We start from the raw sequence: 24,283 nt of genomic DNA on the forward strand, positions 1-24,283 counted from the left end.
TAAACACAGCGCAAAGCGTGATGTTCTCGAGAGGTTCCCCAGGGAGCATGTGGCCTCTGTCCATCAGTCAACATGCCTACCCAGGGCCCGCCCAGGGCTCTCGCTGGCCGGCTGGCAGTGAGGCATCACTGAGCGGCCGGAGCGCACAGCCGAAGGCACTGGTGCGGAAGGCCTCTGGATGGGATGACAGGCAGAAGGGTTCCTCAGAGAGCCACGTAAGAATCAAGAAATTCTGCATGATGACTCAAGTTAAAATTCCTGTGAGGCTGCCTCTTCTGTCTAGTGTGTGCCAAACTAAAATTTACTGGATATTTTAAATGTGAAATGAAAGAAAAAGATAATGTAGTGTTAAGGAACAGGAGGCAGTAGAAAAATTCTGATCCAAGATTATGCTTAGAATGGGACATCCTGACGAACCTGGATGAACAAGAATTGGACAGGACCTGCTCTGCCTCTTGAAGCTGCTGCCGCCACTCACTCCACACCCCTCCCTCTCCTCCCTAATCCCTGCAGTCGGGCTCTCACTATGGTTCCAGGGCTGCTGTGACTGCCGACCTTCCCTGGGCTGCCAGGAGCACCACTGAGCCTCTTCCTGCTGGTCTGGTTGCTCCTCCCCTCCTCAGGACCTTAAGAATCGAGTCTGCCAGGGTCCATCCTCCCCTCCTCACTCTGTACCCGCCCCCGGGCGAGCTCATCTCCTTACACGGCTAATGAGATATGGCTGACGCTGTGATGACCCCGCTCTTCACTCCAGACCTGGACACCCGGCACCTATGGCGCATCTTCGTTTGATTGTCTCCACGTGCTTGCCACGCCCTCAACTGAAAGCATCATTCTCCCTGGCCTTTTCCTCCTCCTCTGTTTCACAGAATACCACCGCCACCACCCATCCAGTATTCCATGCAAAAAGCAGGACATACAGTAACCCTCACTCCTCTGCCACCTCCGACACCTGACTGACACCCGCAGGCAGTAGCTGCTCTTCCTCCTAAGTATCAGTCCCGCGACGTCTTCCAGCCCCACCATCTCTACCTCACCTCGAGCCACAGTGCTCTCACCTGCATGACGGCAGGACTCCTAATGGGTCTCTCTGCCTCAGCACCCAAATCAAACTCAGGATTGAACTGAAACTGGCACGACACACAACATCCTCCAAGACCTGGCTCCTCCTCAGCTCTTCAGCGGCCTCTAGCTCAGTGAGCCCACCTCTCTGAACTCCCCGTTCTCTCCATGCATCCTCTCTCCCTCATCTCCAACACCACACACATACTGCTGCGCCGGGCTGAATCCTACGAGATCCAGAGAGCCTTCCTTGACTACCGTTTTGGTACCTTCTCATCCTAGTACTCATTTCAATGTGTTTAAAATAGCTGTTTGCTTGTCATTCTTCATCATTAACCAGTGGATTCCTTGAAGGCAAGGACTGTGTCATCATTACTTACTTCCACATATCAATTCTAACTGCTTGGCACATACGAAGGGTTCACCAGATGTTTGATGAACGAATAAATGAACTCATGTTGGAAAAGAGCAATAAAACAGTTAGCAAATGCCGGAACTTTTACCCTCATTTATGTGTCATCTCTAAACCTAGTCAAGCTTTCTATGTTAATTGTCCTCTTTAAGTCTCTTTGTTGATTTCTCATGATATGCCCAATGTGCCGAGTACTGCGTGTCAATGATCTCATATAATCCTCACAACAACCGTACTAGACATTACTGTAGCTGTTGCACAGGGGAGGAAACTGAGGCATAAAGGAGCTGAAGTAACCACCTGAGGGCCAAAGATGGCGATAGGTGGAGAGTGGCTTGAAGCCCAGGAAAGCCAGCACTGAGTCCCTGCTCTTCACCACTGTGACACCCGCGGCCTCCTCTCTGCACCACTGTGACATACCCTCGGCCTCCTCTCCTCACCACTGTGACACCCGCGGCCTCCTCTCCTCACCACGGTGACACACCCACGGCCTCCTCTCCTGACCACTGTGACACCCACGGCCTCCTCTCCTGACCACTGTGACACCCACGGCCTCCTCTCCTGACCACTGTGACACACCCACAGCCTCTTCTCCTCGCCATGGTAACACACCCACGGCCTCCTCTCCTCACCACTGTGACACCCACGGCCTCTTCTCCTCACCACTGTGACACACCCGTGGTCTCCTCTCCTCACCACTGTGACACTCGTGGCCTCCTCTCCTCACCATGGTGACACACCCACGGCCTCCTCTCCTCACCACTGTGACACACCCACAGCCCCCTCTCCTCACCACTCTGACACCTGCGGCCTCCTCTCCTCACCATGGTGACACCTGTGAAACTACATCTGAAAACTTCTGGGTTTTCTGGGTATTTTTTAGTGAAAACTGTATTTGAATGCAAACTACCAATACCCACCCAAATGATATCCCTTTATTTAGATAAAAATGAAAGCTTTCAGATCCTTAAAAATGACCCAAGTTTAACTTCTAAAAGAACTTTTTCTAAGACAAGAATTAAGTTTTTCTAAGACACACCATTAAGGAAGTGACTAGCCAAAACCAAACTGTGGCACATTCTCAGAGCAAATGACCTGGGCTCTCCATAAAGGAATGGCAGTGGGGGGATGGCGATGGCAGGCGCTGTTACAGGCACCATCAGGAGACGTGACTAAGCCTCTGTAACTATCTTATTTAGACCCTAATCTGAATAAATCAAACGTGAAAAGACATTGTTGAGATAATTAAGGAGATCTCAATATAGACTATTAGAATATTAAACAAGTTTTTTTAAGGTTTGACAATGGCATGATGGTGATATTAAAAAATCTATCAGAGGGGCTGGCCCTGTGGCCGAGTGGTTAAGTTCGCGTGCTCCACTGCAGGCGGCCCAGTGTTTCGTTGGTTCGAATCCTGGGCGCGGACATGGCGCTGCTCATCGGGCCACGCTGAGGCAGCGTCCCACATGCTACAACTAGAAGGACCACAACGAAGAATATACAACTATGTACCGGGGGGGGCTTTGGGGAGAAAAAGGAAAAAATAAAATCTTAAAAAAAAAAAAAAAATCTATCAGAGTTGCATACTGGAATATGCACGTGTGAAATTTAAAAAAAATGAATTTAAAAGCATCTACATTTTGAGATAAAATGTGTATGTACAACAGTTTAATTATATGTGCATAGTATAGAAAAGAAATAATTTTAAGTTTAATCAGCAACTTGACTGACTTGTTATCGAATGTGTGTTCATCAGTCTGACATACCTTGCACGAGTTTCGAAGTTTTTGCCTTTCCTTTTTAATGGCCTTTTTCTGGATATCTTTTTCCTTCTTTGCCAATAATGCTTGTTGTCTAACCTCCTCTTCTTCCTTCTCTTTAGCTAACCGAGCAGCTTCTAATTCAGCTTGTCTTTGCTTTAATAATGGGGAATAGAATAATTTTAACAAGAAAATTAGAATTCCTAACTGCCCTATAATGTTACTCAAAAAATTCAATCTTTTAATACATTAAATTAGAAAAAAAGGTGACAACTTATGGAAGACTGAGGGCAGAACTGGGAAAAGTAGCTGGTAAAGCTCTACAAACATTTACTAGAAATGTAAAATAAACATATTAGACATAAGCATAGTATTAAAGGAATTTATATGATATCATGTTTTTGCTCAGTAAGAATTTGCTGCTAAGAAAGATCCCTCTATCAACTGCACCAATTTGTCATATGTCATTCATCACAGTAGCACCAAATTCTCCGCTTCTAGATTACAGTTTTTTAAAATAGATCTCAAGATTAAAGATTTTACGATCATTTCAAGTCCAACTTCATCAAAAGTCATCTTACTTTTTCTTTAGCTTCTTGCTCCTTCCGTTTTGCTTCTGCTTTTGCTTTCTTTTCTGCTTCTTTCTTGGCTTTTTCTTCTTCTTTAAATTTTTTTATTCTTGGATCACAGCTATATGCATTGTCTACCAGAAAAAAAGTTAATCTTTTGAATTTATAGCATTTAATTAAAGAACTTAAAAAAACCAATTATACTTACCAACTAATGTTCTTATTCTGTTCATTTCCTCTTTTTTCCTTTGTGCCCTTGTTGCTTTGTTCTGCTTTTCAATCCATCTCCTCTCATCACGACTATAAAACAGAAAATATTGGAAACAAAATATTGCTTATAGATGGTATGCCTGGAAAATGTAATACTTTATAAATTTATATGTAAATAACACCTGAGAAGGTTAAAATGCTTTGTCACTATTAACATTAGTTATGGGGTGGTTCTACTTAGTATTACTTTTGGTTAATTTTTTGGGGAACATTCAAGTCAAAAGAATTTCCCTACACACAGAGAGAAAACTAAAATAAAACAGAGGCAGGGGCTGGCTCTATGGCGTAGTAGTAAAGTCCAGTGTGCTCTGCTTTGGCGGCCTGAGTTTGTGGGTTCAGATCCTGGGTGTGGACCTACACCAGTCTTCAAGCCATGCTGTGGCGACATCCCACATACAAAACAGAGGAAGACTGGCACAGATGTTGGCTCAGGGACAATCTTCCTCAAGCGAAAAATGAGCAATATTGGCACCAGATGTTAGCTCAGAGTGAATCTTCTTCACCAAGAAAAAAACCACAGGTTAAGCAGCCAAAAGAAAAATAAATTAATGAATTGAGCTTTTTTGACAAGTCTGTTCCTTGGTAATTTCATAAGCATATTCTAACCAACCCCTGATTTGGCCCCATCTAGTTACTTGTGAGAAGGGGGGTCTCAAAATATCAAAAAACTCATTTAATACGGATACACAAAGAGAAAACATAAAGAAAATATATGTAATATATTTTTCCATCATCACAAACACCAAAGAACCAAATAAATTTCTTCCTTTATTAATGACTTATATACATACCATTCTGCTTTTTCTTTTTCTTCTTCATCTAAATAAGAAAATTCTCTCCAAGAATCAAAATTATACCTAATAGACAGAAAATAAAAATCAAACCAAAACAAATGAACAAAATTTTAAAATTAACTTAGATGCACATAATTTTAAGAAGTATTAATGGCAAGTGGATGAGTTTGTTTTAACAGATCCCTTCTCTCCTTTGGTGATGAACTAACACTGCGCTCAGGTCTGTCCTTTTTCAACGACACTGTGTCTGGTATGAAAACCTCAAACCCACATCGCCCCTCAATCAAACCCCGTCCCACCCACCCTCCTCGGTGAGGTGGCTCCCCCGCCGGGACTTGCTGGCCTCCCCTGCCTCCCCTTCACCAGTCCGCCAAGTCTAAGGTAAGCGAGCTGGTTATTTCACCTCTCATTTGTCTCCTCTGAGGTACTAGCAACTACAACTGGTCGAGCCAAATTCTGTCTTTTACTTTCACAGTGATTTTATGTATTCACTTACCAGATACTTAATGAGAAATTTAGGACGTATAAAATGGCCACTGAATATTGTGTTTATTAAACATTAGTGAATTAGTTAGACAAATAGCACTGTCTTCCTCCTCATGTACTCACGTACTTTTAACAGGAAGATAGCTAAATGAAATCTATTTATTTTTACTGAGTTTAAATGACTCCTCAATTTTCATTTTTTACCACTATAGTGTGCTTGATCTTTAGAAATCCTATTAATAGAAAACAGATTGGGAAAAATCATGAAAGCCTAAATATCACATAGGAGATAATATAGCATAATGTGAAAATGTTGATTAATTTCTGAACGGAGAGCTTTTGTTGAGGGAAGGTTCTGTGGCTCTCCCATCTCTCACCTGATTTATGAACAGTCAGTCAAGGACTTAATGAATGCTTATGCTTTTAAAGAAATGACAGCCTCATACAAACAGTGTAGTCACTCACCAGAAAGAATAAAATGCATCTACATCTTCAAATGATGAATTCATATCACCAAGTTTAGGAACATTTTTTTTATTTGACCATCTGAAATATTAAAAGAAAGAAAAATCTATTCAAAAACTTTGTACCAAAGTTCAACAGACTAGCTAATTTATTAAAAACAACCAGTTTTTACTAATCCCCTATAATCTCCCCTGCCCACATCCTCTACGACTAAGAGATGGAGCTGGAAGACCAGCAGTGATGTGTTGATCAAGGCAAGTGCAATACAGAGAGGCTGAGGTGGGGGAGAAAACAGGGGAACAGCGTTCTGATCACTGCCTATAAATTACCAGGCTGGAGCAGCTGCCAGGCTGGCTGGGGGAGCAGGCGCTAGCCCCCTTTCCCCACTCACTCACGCCTGCCCTCACAGGAGCAACCCGGGGGTCCAGCCTTCGAAAACTGTTAGTGCTCACGGAGGAGACAGACGTCCCCTCGCTCACTGCCGCCTGCTTCCCCAAGTCAGACTTTCAGGTGCAGCACTTCCCTACATTTTCACTCTCCAAAACCATTTCACAAAAAAATAGAATACTTTTTTTTAACGACACCTTCAGCACTGTTAGGAAACAAATGTGAGGAGAATGGGTGGAGGAGATACTGGGCTCCACCAAACTGCTAATCAAAGAGGTTTTCAAACTTGGCTGCACATTAGAATCACCGGGGAGCATTAAAAACCCTGCAGGCATTCCACAACCAATGAAACTGAGATTGCAATTAAGTCTCACACTCTCCAGGCGGAACCCGGGCCGCAGGAATTGTTCGAGCTCTCCAGGGGATTCCAGTGTGCGGCCAAGATGTGCTCTAAGGAAACCTTCCAATGCAGGTGGAACCAAAAGACGTAGAATAATATTCATACACACTATTTAAAAACTGACTTCAGTGAAATAAATTGCATATGCTTTATTCTTAAATATAAACCATCCTTTGCCAGAGAACCTTATGATAATCAGATGCTCAAAAAATAGAACAAAAGCTTTTCTCAAATGATCATGGGGCAAACAGAGAAATGTCCCCATTAATAATAAAGGGGAAGCCAAAGAATGGGGAATTACTGTCACCTAAGTATCAGGATCACACCACATAAAGCCAGCTACTGTCCTTTCCCCTAAAGGAAATTTATCAGAAAAACATCCCATGAGTTGTAAAGGAATTCCACTATGGAAAGGGACTTCTGTTTAGAGAGCAAAATAAATGAGAGCAGTAGGTTCACCAGAGGAAGAGAAGACAACTACTATCCGAGGAAAAAAGCAGACACCAGTGAGACAAGCAGCAGCCAACAGAGCATCACGTCCGCGAGGACGCCGCAGCGCACCTGGAATTCCTCTCGAACACTGGGGAAAACACTTCGAAGAAATTGTCCTTTGCTTCACTTTTGGAAGGAACAGAGTTATCAAAAGTAGGATCTACACTGTTAAATGCTCGTCTTTTCACTGGATCAGATAACATTTCATAAGCTGAGGAAAAAAACGATAAGGTCACATCACCATGACTCTACATTTTTTTTCCCTGCAAGAAAAAAAAATTCCCTTCCTTTAAAAAAGAAAAGTTATTACTTTTCATATTTAAAAATTCTGTGTGCTTGTGGCGGGGGTTCGGGGGAGGGGTAGGGGTGGGGTTCAGGGGTGAGGGAGAACTGAATCTAGGTAACCACAGCTCTAGCACTACAGGGTATCACTGGATCTAACAACTGCTTTAAGCACCTATTCCGGAAGGAAAAATGACAAAACAATAAACACTCAGCCTTTAAGAAAGCATGACTCTGAGGAAAAAGAAATAGCTAGAAAATTAACTGTTAGATCCCAAGACTGTAAAAGATCAAGGATCTTAGGCATCTTGAGCACTGTGTAACAGTGGGCCAGTAAGTTTGAAAGCTGTGTACACAAGTTTTAAAAAACTAGCATCACAATGTAAAATTACATTTAAGGAAACATTTAGAAATGGTGGCTACCTATATTAATTCGCTTAATGAGGATATGGCTATGCAAATAGCAATATACATTTGTGGGCCCCCTAATAGGATATAATCAACTTCTTTATTTAAATTAGCAAAACGTCTGAGGAACAGTTTAGATTCCATAAAGTATCTGAAATGGAGAAAGATCTTAGTATTCTCATCATTAGACGCAATACTCCTATGAATTAACTCCAGGACGAGCTCCTGATGAGAAAAATCTGAGGATCTCGTTAAAATGCAGATTCCAACTCAGCAGGTCTGGTATGGGGCCTGACTATGTCCGTTTCTGACAAGCTGCCAGGTGCTGGGGCTGCTGCTGGTGGGGAGACCCGCCCCTTGTGTAGTGACGCTCTGGGAGAGATTACCAGGAGTAACCAGATGGAACTAAAAATGTTTTAAAATGTCATGGTATAGTTAAATGAACTACAGTATACATTAAAAACCCAATCCCAGCAAGTAATAAATAATCATCACTATTAGAAATTCCTGACTCTACGGTGTTTTCTTACCTTTAGTTATGCAAGTGAAATAGTCATTATCGCCCTCTTTTATTGGTTCCCCAGCTGCTTTCCGTTTGTCTGGGTGATGTTTTAAAACCATTGCTTTATCTACAAAATAAGCCAGATTTAGATAATTTGTTACTTTACGCATCAAAACTAAAAATAAAGATGACCTAAAAAGAACCTTTCTAAAATCATAATGCTCATTTAAAAATATTTTCCCCTACGGTAAAATATAAGCTTATTAAGTGTGGATATTGCAGAGAAAGAATTATTTTAAGAATTGACCAAAGTGCCAACACCCAAAGACAATTACTGTTAACATTTTGGTGTATTTCCACAGTTTTTCTTTTAAAGCATATGCTTTAAAAAATTTAGGCGTCATTATATCACATATACCAATTTATATTCTGCGCTTTCCAACTTAACATTACAGCATTAGCATTTTCCATGTTGTTACAAACTCCTCAAAAAATTTTTTTTAAAGATTTAAAAAAAAAATTTTTTCCTTTTTCTCCCCAAAGCCCCCCAGTACGTAGTTGTATATTCTTCGTTGTGGGTCCTTCTGGTTGTAAAAATGTTTTAATTATTGCTTAATACAGTATTTCAAGTAGACTGATCTATTTAACTATTTCTCTACTGTTGGATATTCAGATTGTTTCCAATTTTTCACTATTATAAGTAATGCCAATTTTACTCATCCTGTAGAGAAGTATTTTTCCCTATTTAGGACTCTTTCTTCTTAGGATATAGTTACAGAAGAAAAATTAGTGAGTAAAAATGTAGGAACAAGTTCCTTTCTAAAAGTTAACCCACTTCATACTCCTTTGTGAACATCCTTTTCACCACAGCCTCACCAGGACTGGATCTAATGGATTTAAAACTATCACCAGCGCTCAACAATTCTTTTTTGTTTCTTTCATCTTCCATCTATGGAGGAAGGAGAGTTGTCTTAGTTTTTCTTCTTAGTTTGTGTGAGTCATTTTACAATAAATAATGGGTACGGGCCAGCCCCGTGGCTGGGTGGTTGGGTTTGTGCACTCCACTTAGGTGGCTGGGGTTTTGTCGGTTCAGATCCTGGGTGCGGACCTGGCACCGCTCACTGAGTCATGCTGAGGCGGCGTCCCAAACAGAACTAGAAGGATCCACAACTGAAATACACAACTACGTACTGAGGGGCTTCGGGGAGAAGCAAAAATAAAAAATAAAATCTTAAAAAAAAAAAATAACGCGTAGCTGTTAATATCCATTGAACATTTAATATGTACCAGGCACAACTTTTCAGTTAATCTTCTCACTAACGGAAAGTACTATTATTTTCTCCATTTTACAGATGAGGAAAACGAGGCAGAAAGGTTAAGTAACCACAACCATGGCAACCTGTCCAAAGTCCCAGCCAAGTCGGGCTCCAGTCCAGGCAGCCCGACTCCTCGGCCTGGCCTCGGAAGAGGCCTCTCCTCGTCCACAGTGTCTGAGGCTAATGCTTTTCCCAACTGCTGTGATCACACTTACGTTTTTAAAAAAACCTTCAGTCATTTTTATTTATATTTACTGGTCATTTCCTTTATGATTTCTTCCAGTATTTACACACTTAGAAGGCCCTTCACTCTCTAAAAGTTTGATACGTGTTTCTAACTTCATTAATATTTTCTGCAGTTAGAAGTGAAATTTTAAAAAAACTTCTTTAAATATTTTTGGAATTTTAATATAGTCAAGCAACCATCTAAACGTCACTTTCAAAGTCCTAACATTATCTAATAATCTTTCCCTTCTCCACTGATTTACGATGCCTCCTTTATCACAGACTATTTTAGCAGAGTTTGTTTCTGGTTACCTATTCCTACCCCAGGATAATCTTTAAAATGACTATAGCTTTCTAATATAGTTTATGGTAACTTGCAAAAACTATATGTTACTTTTGCATATTTTTCCTGCATCTAGCCACCTGATTCAATTCTTTGGTTTTCTAGGTAGATCTTATATTACCCACAAAGAATATATTTCTTTCCTTCTTTCCAACAGTTCTCTCTGATTTAATATCTTAATTCACTGACCCACACTCCCAAAATAGCATAAGAAATAATGGGCAGGTTAGCTCCGCCCATGGATTTGAATGGTAATGTCACTAATGCTACACAGTTAAAAGTTTGTGGGCTGTGTCTGAAATATTTATCAAAGTAGAGAATTAACTGCATTTTTATTCAAAGTTCTATTTATCAAAAAGGAATGGATATTAAGTTGTATTCTACATACTTGCACTATCTATTTAGGAAATCACATAATATTATCTAAGCTGCAAATAGATCTAGCTATATTAATGTAAGTTTCTAAGTTGGATTCCTGAGAGAAATCCTACTTGTTCAAGGGCATTATGCTTTTAATGTACTCTTAAATTCAATTTGCTATTAGTTTAACTGGGATTTTTTTTTTTTTGTATTACACTCATGATGAGATTTGTTTGTAGTTTTTTAAAGCTCTCTTTGCCAGGTTGTAAATTTTTATTTATTTATTATTTTAAGACGATTTTTTGAGTTTTAGGTTTAGGGCAAAATTGAGAAGATGGTACAAAGATTTCCTATCTATCCTCTGCCCCCACACATGCAAAGCTCCCCCTCCCCCGTTATCACCATTCCCCACCAGAGCACTCCATGTTTCACAACTGATGAACCCACACTGACACGTCATAATCACCCAGAGCCCAGTTTACAGTATGGCTCACTCTTGGTGTTGTACATTCTATGGGTTTGGACAAACGTATAATGCTATGTCTCCATCATTATAATATCATACAGAGTATTTTCACTGCCCTAAAAATCCTCTGCGCTCCACCTCTTCATCCCTTCCTACCTACTTCAACCCCTGGCAACCATGATCTTTTTTTTCTGAGGAAGAGCTAACGTCTGTGCCAATCTTCCTCCATTTTGTATTTGGGTCACCACCACAGCATGGTTGATGAGTGGTTGCAGGTCCACACTTGGGATCTGAATCCATGAACCCAGGCCACAGAAGCAGAGCATGAACTTAACCACTAGGCAACAGGGCTGGCCCCACAATCTTTTTATTGTCTCTATAGCTTTGTCTTTCTATGCCAGGTTTTCATACTAGGATTACATTAATTTCACAAAATGAACTGTCCCAAAACAGTTTATGTTCAGCATATGAATCTTCAATTCCTTAAACATTTGAAATAATTCACCTGAGAAATCACCTGGGCCTAAAAACATTTTTTAGGAGGTAATTCTTCTGAAACTTGTAAAATTTCTTCAATTTCAAAAGTCAATTTTATCAAAATTCTCAAATTCAGTGCATTTAATGGTGGTCTCAATTAAAAATTTCTATAATGGTTTTCTTTCTGTATTTCATATTTTTTCTTCTTATAAATCCATTTTGGAATACTGCTTCCTTCTATTTTTCTCCTCCATGCTCCTAGTGCTATTCTTTTAAACATTTGAATCGAACGCCTCTTTTCCATTTCCCTCCTTTAAAAAACTAACCTCAGGTGATTGAGGCAATGAACTTATGGTATAGCTCTCACTGCCATCCCTTGAGTTTTGCAGCCGTGATCTTACTGTTGCAAAAATTACCTATCAATACAATTTTTATATCTGTTTAGGCCCCAAAGAGTTAAATTTCATAAGTGATTTTTTTTTGGTTTGTTTAATCTCATCTATTTTTATTGAAATGAGATAAAATTCACATAAACTAAAAAGCTCAGATTTTCAGTATTCAGTTCAATGAGTTCTGACAATTGTAACTACCACCCAAAAGAAAATACAGGCTATTTCCATCACCTACAGGGTTCCCTTGCACCCTTTTCCAGTCAACTCCCACCCCTACCACCTGGGGCAACCTCTTTTCTGATTTCCATCAGCATAGATTACTTTTGCATGTTCTTGAACTTCATGTAAATACAATCATGAACTATGTCTTCGTATCTGACTTCTTTTGCTCAACATAATTTTTTTCCCTCCAAGATTGGCACCTGAGCTAACATCTGTTGCCAATAATTTTTTTCTTCTTCTTTTCCCCGAAAGCCCCCCAGTACATAGTTGTATGTACTGTAGTATGTAGGTCCTTCTAGTTGTGGCAGGTGGGATGCCACCTCAGCACGGCCTGATGAGCGGTGCCATGTTCGCACCCAGGATCTGAACCGGTGAAACCCTGGGCCACTGAAGCGGAGCGCACGAACTTAACCACTTGGCCACGGGGCCGGCTCGTCAACATAATGTTTTGAGATTCACCACCATTCCTGCACGTACCAGTAATTTGTTCTTTTTAAATGGCTGAGTACTATTCCGCTGTATGAACATACAGCAGTTTGCTCGTCCATTATCCTGTTGGTGAACATGTGGGTGGTTTCAGTTTTTTGATATTGTGAATAAGGCTGCTGTGAACACTTTTGTACCTATCTTTTCATGGGCATATTAAACTTAGTGATTTCTACAAAAACTGCAAGGGTTCAGGAACTGTGACAAATATATTTTTGCTTTTTTGAGTTCCAAGATTTTTCTTACAGTCAAGTATATTATCTTTTTTCCATTAACACTCAAGAAGAGGCATTTTCACCTTCTAGCTGGTTTAAGCAGAAAGGAATTTATTGAAGGTTATTAGGCGGCTCACAGAATCTCTGTGAGAGTCAGACTGTCAGGCTTGGAGGCCAGGTGGCCAGGAACAACAACCAAATCACAGTGGAGAAGTGTGATGATGGCTCCAGTGCTGGGCACTGCTGAAACAGAGCACGGGCTACTTCCGCTGCCAGGGAGTGGGGAAGCCACCGCTTCTCCCTGTGGTGCTCTCCAACCCTGCTGGCAAAATAGACCTGGGCAGCTCGGCCTAACGTACACTGTTCTCTGAGCTGCAAGTGGGTGCTGGGTAGGGAACCTAAGTCACACGCCTGCGAACATTCTCAATCTCAGGACGATTCTTTCTATAAATCAGGTAAGTTTTCTTCTTTGTTTGCAATTATTCTTTCTCTTACACTTTACTCTGACTTCTTTAGGGAAATCTGGCATCTCTTTATTCTTTCCCTCTGAATCTTGGGAACATTCCTCAAGGCTGTCCTCGGCTTTACTATGTTTTCTAAATGGCACGTCAGCCTTTGTAATTCTAGATCTGCTCTCATGTTTTTAGTTTCCAGGCAATTCTATTTATTTTTCCTGAGTCTCTTTCTGCAATGAGTCTCATTCTACACTGCCCCCCAATGCAGTGTCTTCATATCTCACTGACGACATGTAGCAGATACTTAATTTTTCTTTTGAACCTTATGAGAGAGTCTGAGAGAGATGACATCTCAGTTTTTTTCTTGCAGAGTCTCCTTCTTACGCTGCACTATTTTTTTCTTCATTGATTTTTCTGTCTAGTCACCTTCAGCCATCCATATACATCAGGGGTCCTGAGATTGTCCTGTACTCTGCTCTTGAGGGAGCAAACGATGTTACTAATATTAACAATAAGGTAAAGGAGACCAAAGAACACTGTTGGTTTGAAAAAGAAATGAAGGTGATTTGGGAGCAGCTAATATAAGTTTACTGAAATTTCAAAGACTTCCCTTTCCTCCCTCCTCCCACCAAAGACAGTTTCTGAAATGTTCTGAGGGAACATTAGCAAAGGGGCTTTTGCTGTACATTCATATTGCTATGACTGTAAAATGTCTCCAAATATGATTGATAATTTTTAAGAAGCTTGATATGAAAGTTTTCATTTTAAAATGTCAGAAATACTTTAAGCTAAAATTATTAAATTTAGAAAATTCTAATTACTGAAGATTTTATTTCCGTGCAAAGACTATCAAACCCACATGCATCACCTACTGCAAGCGCGGCAATTTTACTTCAAGAACAAAACTACAGAAGCAACTGAAATATCACCTTTAGCATGCAAGCACTTCCTCTGAACCCATCATTCAACCTTTCTGGTAATTTACTCTTTTTGGATAATGCAAAGGGAAAAAAAGACCACTTACTTTATTCACCCTTAATCGACTTCCTAATTTTCATGATAGCAATTCAAAATACATTAAACAAAAATAAAACTCTTTCACGTGTGTTTGTAATAGGATACAAGAACTTGAAGGATCTCAAATGCTATCAGACTTACTTTTTTTTTTGTAGGAAGATAAGACCTGAGCTAACATCTGCTGCCAATCTTCCTCTTTTTGCTGAGGAAGACTGGACCTGAGCTAACATCCGTGCCCATCTTCCTCTATTTTATATGTGGGATGCCTGCCACAGCAGGGCTTGACAAGCAGTGTGTAGGTCCACACCCAGGATCTGAACTGGTGAACCCTGGGCCACCTAAGTGTGAAATTAACCACTGTGCCACGGGGCTGGCCCCTAGATTTACATTTTTATTAGGTTTGCGTGTGCTAATAATTATAGATTTGCAAACACTAACTTTGCATTTTTACTTCTGGACAAGATTTCAGAAAGCAGCAACTGTTTATTTCGTGGTGACAGAGGTAAGAGAATGACAGTTTCCTTCTGAATAAATACTGAGAATATTCATCAAAGTGCAGAGAGTTAACTATAATTCCACTTAATGTTAATCATCTGTGCACTGAGGTTGTAAAACTTTTGGCTACGAAATATTAAAAAATTGATTTTATGCCAATAAAAAGAATGGACTTAGGGGCTGGCCCCATAGTCGAGTGGTTAAGTTCGCACGCTCCGCTGCAAGTGGCCCAGTGTTTCGTTGGTTCGAATCCTGGGCGCGGACATGGCACCGCTCATCAAACCATGCTGAGGCAGTGTCCCACATGCCACAACTAGAAGGACCCACAACGAACAATATACAACTATGTACCGGGGGCTTTGGGGAGAAAAAGGAAAAAAAATAAAATCTTAAAAAAAAAAAAAAAAGAATGGACTTAGAAACAAATGGATGTTTCTTTTATAATTTGTTGTACATTTTTTATCTTTAGAGGAAGAAACAATTCCTTTACCTTAAAACACCAACTATTTTCATGGTTCTAAATCACTTCTAATTCTTTCACAAATTTATATGTATCAAGACATATTTGGTATTTGTATGCTATTCTTTCCTATAGTAACACTTTGCAAATACTTTTCCATGGCAAATGAATTTTCTTGGCAATTATGTATTTTGCAATGACTATTCATATGCAATAACATGCTTAGTCCAACACCATGCCAGCTTTTTAAGAAATCCAATAATAGCTCTAAAATAATCTGATGAATCCCTCCACTTTGTTAAAAAATATTGCCTGTGCTTTTCATCAATAGAGAAAATTTTGAGTTCCCCTACCACAGTCTCAACTAGTACTTTCCAACATGAGATAGGTTCACTCAGCCATCGTCCTCCAAGGAAAATACTTTCTCTGATTGACTGGCCTTGACTAGCTACTCCTTTTCCCTATGGCCACAATCTTACCTCCTCTGACCTCAATACCCATTCTCTAGAGGAGGGCAGAATATTCTCCTAAGACAAAATACAGAAAACTAATGAACTTCACTCTTTCATTAAACTTTACTAATCAGGTAAACCAAATGGTGTGTCGGGAATTACGTCCACAGGCATGCAAAGGACAAGACATTTAGGAGCACTAAGGGGATGGAGTTTTATAAGGCACACAAAGACTGGATTCCCATCAATCTCCCCCCTCCCTCGAAGTTTTAACTGTGTCAATGAAAATAATAACAAAGCCTCAGATAACTCTTTCTTAGACAAAGAGACAGGGCGGTATCAACCAAAGTGTGACCTAAGACCAAAAGATGACATCAAAAAACCTCAGTAACAAGGCAGGTTCCACTAAATACAGCAGGCCACACTTCTAAAGGGAGGTGAAGTATGTTTTAAAAGCTTGCCATCGGAAGAATATTCTTTATCCTGTCACAAACACACACACTCACCCCTTAATTTCTTATCCATAATGAGAATGTCCATACATAAGGCTGACTGATTTTTTTCTGGCTCTGAAGGTAAACTGGAGAGAGCGGTTATACATTGTTATGACCACAACAACACACGCTGTTAAATCTAGACTTATGGCTATAGACCAAGATACTGCACATCTTCTCAAAAGGATAACATTTCCCATACCAGATACTTGATTATTTCAAAATAACTAAGTACTTACGAGCTGCTTTGATCTGTCTCTGTGTAGCTTTGTACCTTACATGGCCAAGTCCAAGCACTGCGTAATGGTCTTGGTTCTGATAAAGACAAAAAAGGCAGTCAAGTTTGAAATGGAGCAATATATCCCATCCTGTGTTTTGACACCCCAAAACAGTGTTTTCCAAAGTCACACTCCCATAACAGGAGTCCAGTGAGAGATTCTGTATAAAACGGGTTCTGTGGTCATTTAAGTCTGGAAAATGTGGACTGTCGTATGGCCTTCTTGATGATTTGGACGCACACAGCCTAATAAATGCTCTGAGACGATCTGCAACTAAAAAGAGAACACAGAAAGAAACCCGCAAAACACAACATTTCCCAAACTTACTTGACTATGGAACACTTTTTGTCTCTTAACATCTATTAATAGCCTATGGCCATACTTTTTTTATTTTGAGGAAGATCAGCCCTGAGCTAACATCTGCTGCCAATCCTCCTCTTTTTGCTGAGGAAGACTGGCCCTGAGCTAACATACATGCCCATCTTCCTCTACTTTATATGTGGGACGCCTACCACAGCATGGCTTAATGAGCAGTGCCATGGCGGCACCTGGGATCCGAACCAGTGGACCGTGGGCCGCCAAAGCAGAATGTGCGAACTTAACCGCTGCGCCACGGGGCCAGCGCCATATGGCCATCCTTAAATCAAGGTGCAGCCAGGAAGATTTCAGAACTGAGGGGAGCATTACAGCAGTCCCAGCAGGTTGGCCCTGGGCAATGACAGATAGGACTAGGGGTTGTGTGGAGCAAGGAAGGTAGGTTGGATGGAAATTTTGATAACCTGAGGGATGAGGCTTCTCTATACAGGAAGTACCTGCTTTCATTTCTGCTTTGGTTAACATCCTTGCAAATTTGGAAGCTGAGGTAGCAAGAGGAGTGAAGGCTCCGTAAGGACTCAAAAGGTGTATCTAGTATTGAGAGGAGTGGGGCGGAAGGGGAGTTGAGGGCATAAAACACGGGAGAAGAAGTCACTTAAGGCTGACTGGTTTCCCTTTAAATTCAGGGCTGCAAACCTCACACGGACGGGCTCCTTCATCACGCCTAGCAATCACTTTGTTCCAGCTGGTTCACTTTTCCACTCACTCAGATGCGTCCTCTAGTCTTTGCTCAAACCTCACAGACCCTCCTCCACCCTCTCATCAATGGCCTTGCCTCTTGCTTAACTGAAAAATCCAGGGGCCGGCCCTGTGGCCAAGTGGTTAGGTTTGCACATTCCACTTCGGTGGCCCAGGGTTTCACCGGTTCAGATCCTGGGTGCGGACATGGCACCACTCAGCAAGCCACGCTGAGGCGGCGTCCCATGTGCCACAACTAGAAGGACCTACAACTAGGGTATACGACTATGTACTGGGGGGCTTTGGGGAGAAGACGAAGGAAAAAAAAAGACTGGCAATAGATGTCAGCTCAGGTGCCAATCTTGGGAAAAAACAAAAGAATTATCCTTCTTAAATTCCAACATCTTTCTACTACCCTCTCTGCATCCACACACCTTTCCCCTTCACAACTGAGAAAGCCTGTCCCATCAAGAGAAGTTACTCCACCCTTCCTCTTGGTTTTGAATATCATCTCCTCTAAGTCTCCTCAAACACTGGAATCTATCAGGCATCTCCTAAATTCCAACTGGATTATTTTCGCCCATATAAAGAGATGCTCTGCTATGTCATCAAAAAAAAAAAAAGACAAAAAAACCCTTCCATGACCTTGTCCAGAGACTGCCCCATTTCTCTGCTGCCCATCGAAGTGGAACTTCTTGACGAAGCTGTTCCTTCTAGGATTCACTTTTCAACCCACTCCCATCTGGTTCTGCTTGGTCTGCTCGGTCCACTCCCACCCAGGTGCTATGAAGTATCAATTTCCGGGTGCCAAATCCAAGATCGCCCCTCTGCCTCACTGACTTCAACTCCCAGTGGCAGCACAGCTGACTCTTCCTGGAAACACTATCTTCCTTTAGCTTCTGTGATCCACCCTCTCTATTTTCCTCCCACCTTACAGGAGCTTTTTTCAGCCACTTTTACTGGTTTCTCAATGACCTGCAAAGCCCAGTCCTGAGGTTTCTTTGGTCTCTCTCTATACTTTGGTCCTAGCTGATCTGATCCGATGTCAAGGATAGAATACAGTAAGAACCCTGTAAATGCTCACGACTCCTCAACTCACTGGAGAGCAGAGCCCTCCTCTGAGCTCCAGATGTGCAGAGCTCCTCCATCTCTCGCACTTCCTGGTCTGGGACTCTCCAGCGTGGTCCCCCATTTGCAATACAAGACTAGCATCCCAGCTCACTGCAGAAGCGAGCGCCTGCCCCTCAGGGCCGCACACGCTGGAGTCTCTGCCTAACACATTCTTCCCCCTCTCTTCTTCTTCCTTCTCTTTTTGTTTTATTCCTTCTCCCCCACTCTTCATGAGGCTGCCATCTTCTCATTCTTCAGTCTCAACTTAAATGTCATCACATTATTTAAAACAGACAATCTTCTCTCCCCACCTCTGCTTTTTTTTGTTCCCTCCAAAGTACTTAAAAATTGTCAGTGCTTCAAACTCTCCAATGGCTTTCCACTGACCACAACTCCGTACCTCCTCATGGCGCCCCCATTCACTCTGTTCCAGCCATCGGCCGCCTTTCAGTTCCTGGCACATCCACACTTCTTTCTGCCTCTGCACAAGCTCCCTGCCTGGCATGCCCCTCTCCCCGATCTTTGCAAGTCATTCAGGTTTTACCTTAAACGTCAGCTCCACAGGCCCCTGCCATCTGCTCAGTCCAAAGCAGGCACCTGGACCCTCTACCACATCGCCCTGTTCTGCTCCCTGCCCAGTACTTAAGTGTCCAAGTTCCTGACGTTCACTTACTGTCGTCTCCCCACTGGACTATACGCTGTGTGGGAGCAGTGACAGTCTGTTCAGCACAAGACTGTCAGCTCCCAGAACAGCATCTGACACAGGGCAGGCGCTCGAGCCCTACTTGCTGAATGAAACAATTAACTGAACAACTGTATGAACCTGCTGCCCTGCTCTCATCCACTCTTTTCTACGCCAAAGACCTCCTCCACTCTTTCTCCTCTTCTCTGTAGATCTCAGTGTTCCCCAACTCTGTCTCCTCCTGACCCTGCCTTTCCCTCAAGTTACTATTTTCATTCATCTTCTTTACAACTCAGCTTTGAAGGAGCATTTTACACTTACGTCTCCACGTCATCACCTCATCACTCCTCAACCCACCGCAGTCTCGCGCCATCCCACCCACTTTACCAGGACTGCTTTCAACAAGGTTGCCTAAACTGCGTCTGCCAAACCAAGTGGCCTTTTCTCATTATTTATGTTACGTGATCCACCTCTCTCCAAAGCAGTGACACTGTGATTGCTTTTTCCTTCTTGAGACTTCCTCCTTCCTTAGTTTCTGGAAGAATCTAGTGCCTGATGTTTAATAAATCTTTGTTGAGCGAACATATGTCTTTTTCTTTCTACTTCTTTCACACTTCTTAGTATCCTTTGCTGTTTCTCCTCCTCTGCCCATCCCTTAAATATCTATGTTCCTCAATGTTCAGTTTTTTTCCTTTTAAAATTGATGATGAAAGCAGGAGAATCAGCTAACACTTTCTGAGTGCTAATTTTCTTTTCTAAATGCTTTACACATATGCCTCATCTCCTTTCATCCTCACAACCACCTACAAGAGGAACTCTGAGGATCTACTGCTGGTTTAGCATTTATCACATGCCCAAGCGCTCGGCTGAGTGCTTTCTACGCAGCCTTTTATTAATCCTCACTATAATCCTCTGAGCTGTTAGCAATCTCACCGTATCAACAAAGGAAATCAGGTATAGAGATGTCAAATAACTTCCCCAAGGTCCCAGCACACTAAATGGGCAGAACCAGATTTGAATGCAGGCACTATAATGCTGCAGTATATACATCTAAGTGTTATACCAGTGCCTACTTAAACACTATAATATCTATTTGTCTGTATTCTTCTCCCTGGCTCATGTCATTCAACTCCCCACAGCCTCAGCTACCACCTATGCACCAAGGACTTGCAAATGTTTTTGGCTCTAACTTCTTTTCAGAGCCACAGACCAATTTCTAGTCATCTACTAGAGCACTACCAGCACTGTCCAATGGAGCAGTGGAAGGAGAGAGGATGGTGCAAAAAGACCGGGCAGGGTGCCCCTCTGCTGTATGCAGGGTCAGTGGGAGTTGGAATCGACTCGATGGCACTAACAACCACCAACAGACACCTTGATCAGTATGTTACTAGAAACTCAATTTTCACATAGCCAAACTCGAACACAAATACCACACTCCCAAGATGTGGTAAACATATACATATATATGGTTTCACTTGTATGTGGAATATAAACAAGCACATGGACAAAGAAAACAGTTCAGTGGCTACCAGGGGAAGGGGGAAGGGGGGTGGAGCGGAGCACCTATATGGTGACAGACAAGCAATAATGTACAACTGAAATTTCACAATGATGTAAACTATTATGAATGCAAATAAAAAAAATTGAAAAAAACCAAGCCAAACCAAAAAAACCCCAAATACCACACTCCCCACAAACTTCCTTTTCCTACATCCCAGTGTTGGTGACTGACATCATACTCTGGTGGGTCACACAAGCCAAAGTGCTCAGAGGTCTGCTGAATACGTCCCCTTCTCTGGCGCCATACAGCCAAGGTCACCAAGGACTCGCAAGCCTACCTCCCAAAAAAACAAATCTGTCCCCTCTTCCTCAAAATCCAGTCACAAATTTAGTTTGAGCATCAAGCATTCACTCGCAGGGTTGGACTATCATTGCTTCCTGTAACAGCAGACTACTCACTTCCCCTCCAGTCTTGCCCTCCCTTTTTAAGCAATTTTCTGTACTGCAAGGAGAATTACTTTTCTAAAATTAGCTCAGAAACTTTTGATGACTTCCTCCTGCCCCAAAAATAAAATTTAAATTCGTTCTTTAGCATGGCATAAAAAGGACACCACAGAGTTTGGTCTAGAGTCTGTTTCAGGCCTGATTTCTCACCACCATCCCTCAAGCGCCCCAGTCTAGAGGCGTGTCAGGCCTGATTTCTCACCACCATCCCTCAAGTGCCCCAGGTGAGTCTTCACCGATCCCTGAAGAGGCGGTGCACATTCCTTTACTCCGGTGGCTGTGTCTTTGCATATCTATTCCTTCTGCCCAGAACGCCTTTTCTTCCTTCTCTGCTTCACAAACTGCCACTCATCCTTTTAAGACCAGCTCAAACATTATCTTCTCTGTGAAACCTTCCTGGATTCTCCAGAACAGACAGTATCCCACGGCCACTGCTGCCCCACTCAGGGCTTAACAATCAACAGATGCTCAGCTATGGTTCTCTCGTGGAAGCATCTTGAAACATGGTTTATTAGTGGAGAACTGCTTATGTCTAACAAAGCATCTGACTGACCAAAGGACTCAGATACTAAATACCTTCCAGTCTTTGGGATCAAGTGTTTTCAGCATGGGAAACTCTTCCAACTGCAGCTCTTCATCTTCTGATTCCTCTGACAACTCTTTCTTATCCTCCAGTTCCTGAAAAGAGGCAGAAGCATTTCTGTTTCTCCTCTTAACAAAAGCTTCAAACCATCTTCCCACAGGTTCAACTTGACAGAGGGTTGAGGCTGTGATTAAAAGCGTTAAGACAGGCTTCAGTGTATTGCATGGACTAAATTTGTTCCAAGCCAATAAATAAGAGCAAAACAGTGACAGCATCAGAATATAATTTTAAAACCAGCAATAAATAATCATTTCTCAGAATTTACAGAGTATTCAACCAACCTCTTCCACTTATCTGACAAAACAAAACATTCGGCTATGTCAACAAATCAATACTTTTCTGCGGATATGAGAGGAAGGTGGGGAACAGGGAGAAACGTTGCAAACTGCTTTACTTTTAGCCCAATAATTGTAATAAAGCAATAAAGAATGACAAGCTGTCATAAAGAGCTAGCCTCATCCAAAACACAAAACCTTCTTAAAAACACCTCAAAACCTCTCACTTATTAAAACCTTCAATTCAGATAGCTTTAAAAAATTTTAAGAACTCACTAGCAATGATTTGTTCTGAAAGATAATTTTCAAGAAGCTAAGGAGGATTTACTAACACAGCTATGCTACAGTGGATGGAACAGGCGCTGGGTCTGAAATCAGAAGCTCTGGATTTCGGTCCAGGTCTGACAGTGGGTGGCCCTGAGAAACGAGTCACGGACATCTTGCACTGTAAAATGGGAACAATATCTATCTTATACGGTTCCTTGAAAGACTGAACGGGCAAACAATGAAAGCACTTTGAAAATCACAAACTGTCGCATAAAAATAAGGCCTTATCATTACTCCTGGGACGCGGGGGTAAATCACTGTGCATCTGTATATTAACAATTCAAAAAAAAGGTAATTTGGATCAGGAAAAAAGAGAACACTTTAATTTTAATTTCATATTCCGTACGAAAGCAAAAAAGCTTTCTTCTGTCCAGTAATAAACAACTCAGATATAAGTCTTCTCTTATACGGAATGGCCCCAATTTTCTAAAAATAACTGACTTTCCACGTTTTAATTGGTTTGGGAAATTAAGATTTCCTCTGCCCTACACAGGAGAGGAGTTGAACACTAGGTTCGAAAGGTGCTACCTGCGCGGCGTGGGTGTGGCTGTTAAGAACACTGCCTTTCACTTCTTTCCCTCCAGTTCTAAGATTGCGCATAGACTTCCATGAGCACGAATGCAACACGTGCCGGGAGAGGCGTTCAAAACCACACTCGGCAAGCGTCTACACGGGCCGGATGGTGATGAACGCAGGTCACGGAAACTCTAAGTCCACAGTACCCACACCGTCCAGGCTATAAACTAAGACCCTACAGCAGCAGGACAAGTTTCATGAGTCTGTCGGCACGCATCTCACCCCAGCACGGGCAATGAACGGTCTTCCCACCGAGTATGAGCATCCGAGCTGTGACATCTACAGCACCAGGCCGGCGCACCCGCGGAGAGAGGGAGAGGGGCTGACCGGGCGCCGGCAGGGGCTGCAGGACCCCGGGCTCGCGGGGGCGCCGGGCCGCCGGCCGCCGGCGAGGAGATGCTCACGGGGACCTTTCCAGGGACCGGTCGGTGAGTCAGCGGCCGGGAGCGCAGGACGAAGCCGCGGGGCAGAGGGCAGACGCCCCGCGCGCCCTCCCGCCCTCCGGTCAGGGGAAGCCCCGCCGCAAGCAGGACACAGCCGGGCGCTCGTCGCGGCCCGGGCGCCGGGCAGGGACCGCGGGCCGCCGAGCCGCGGCTGAGGGGACACGTACCCGAGGTCAGAGCGCGGCTGATGGCGGTGCCCTGGCCGTCCGCAGCGCTCGGCAGGAGCAGCATGATGGCGCCGGGGCCGGTGCCGCGGGCGCAGGGCGGCGCGGCTCCTCCAGCTCTACCTCCCGCTCCGAGCCTCGCGCCGGGGCTCCAGGGCGCCCGGGAGCCGGCGCATGGAGACGACCCGCGACTGCTTCCGGGAGGCAGCTGTCGCGGTGCGGAGGCCAAGTCGGCCCCACCCGCCCCGCCAACGTGTGCGGCGGCTTCGTTCCGCGGCGGGCTCAGGTCCGGCTGGCGACGAAGACTCGCGAGAGAAAGGTTCCTAGATTCGTCAGTTCCCGGGTAAAAAGGGTCGTTTCTTCATCCAGGTGCAATCAGTCGAACACAATTTTCTAAAGTGGCTCTTCCTGTATTCTTTTTACTTTCAAGATAGTACTACTTTATAGATTAGTCTGAACCTAACCTCTGATTTTTCTAGTGGCTCTACTTGTATAAATCAAAAATGAAAAGAGGTGTAGGAATTAGTATTGAGAATAATTAGTGTAGTTTATACATCCATGGAG

The 24,283-nt window shown here is 42.7% G+C and overlaps 1 protein-coding gene across 3 annotated transcripts in view; it reads right to left on the reverse strand.

Moving 5' to 3' along the window:
- The window catches only part of DNAJC2 (DnaJ heat shock protein family (Hsp40) member C2), a 30,496-nt gene extending 6,515 nt beyond the window's left edge, over positions 1–23,981 (reverse strand). Inside the window, exons 1-10 of one of the 3 annotated variants that reach the window (XM_001488867.6) lie at positions 23,723–23,981; positions 21,868–22,058; positions 16,404–16,479; positions 8,318–8,416; positions 7,167–7,308; positions 5,819–5,899; positions 4,865–4,930; positions 4,012–4,103; positions 3,816–3,937; positions 3,241–3,390 (exon numbers count right to left, since the gene is read on the reverse strand). In XM_001488867.6, coding sequence (XP_001488917.2) covers positions 3,241–3,390; positions 3,816–3,937; positions 4,012–4,103; positions 4,865–4,930; positions 5,819–5,899; positions 7,167–7,308; positions 8,318–8,416; positions 16,404–16,479; positions 21,868–22,058; positions 23,723–23,786 — 1,083 coding nt within the window. In that variant the 5' untranslated portion in view covers positions 23,787–23,981. The remainder of the gene's footprint in view (positions 1–3,240; positions 3,391–3,815; positions 3,938–4,011; positions 4,104–4,864; positions 4,931–5,818; positions 5,900–7,166; positions 7,309–8,317; positions 8,417–16,403; positions 16,480–21,867; positions 22,059–23,722) is intronic. The other 2 variants (XM_005609047.4, XM_023638847.2) reach the window with 2 other exon arrangements.
- Positions 23,982–24,283: the final 302 nt, after the last annotated feature.

Source organism: Equus caballus, chromosome 4 (genome assembly GCF_041296265.1).
Source record: "Equus caballus isolate H_3958 breed thoroughbred chromosome 4, TB-T2T, whole genome shotgun sequence".
In the NCBI taxonomy this organism is placed as follows: Eukaryota; Metazoa; Chordata; class Mammalia; order Perissodactyla; family Equidae; genus Equus; species Equus caballus.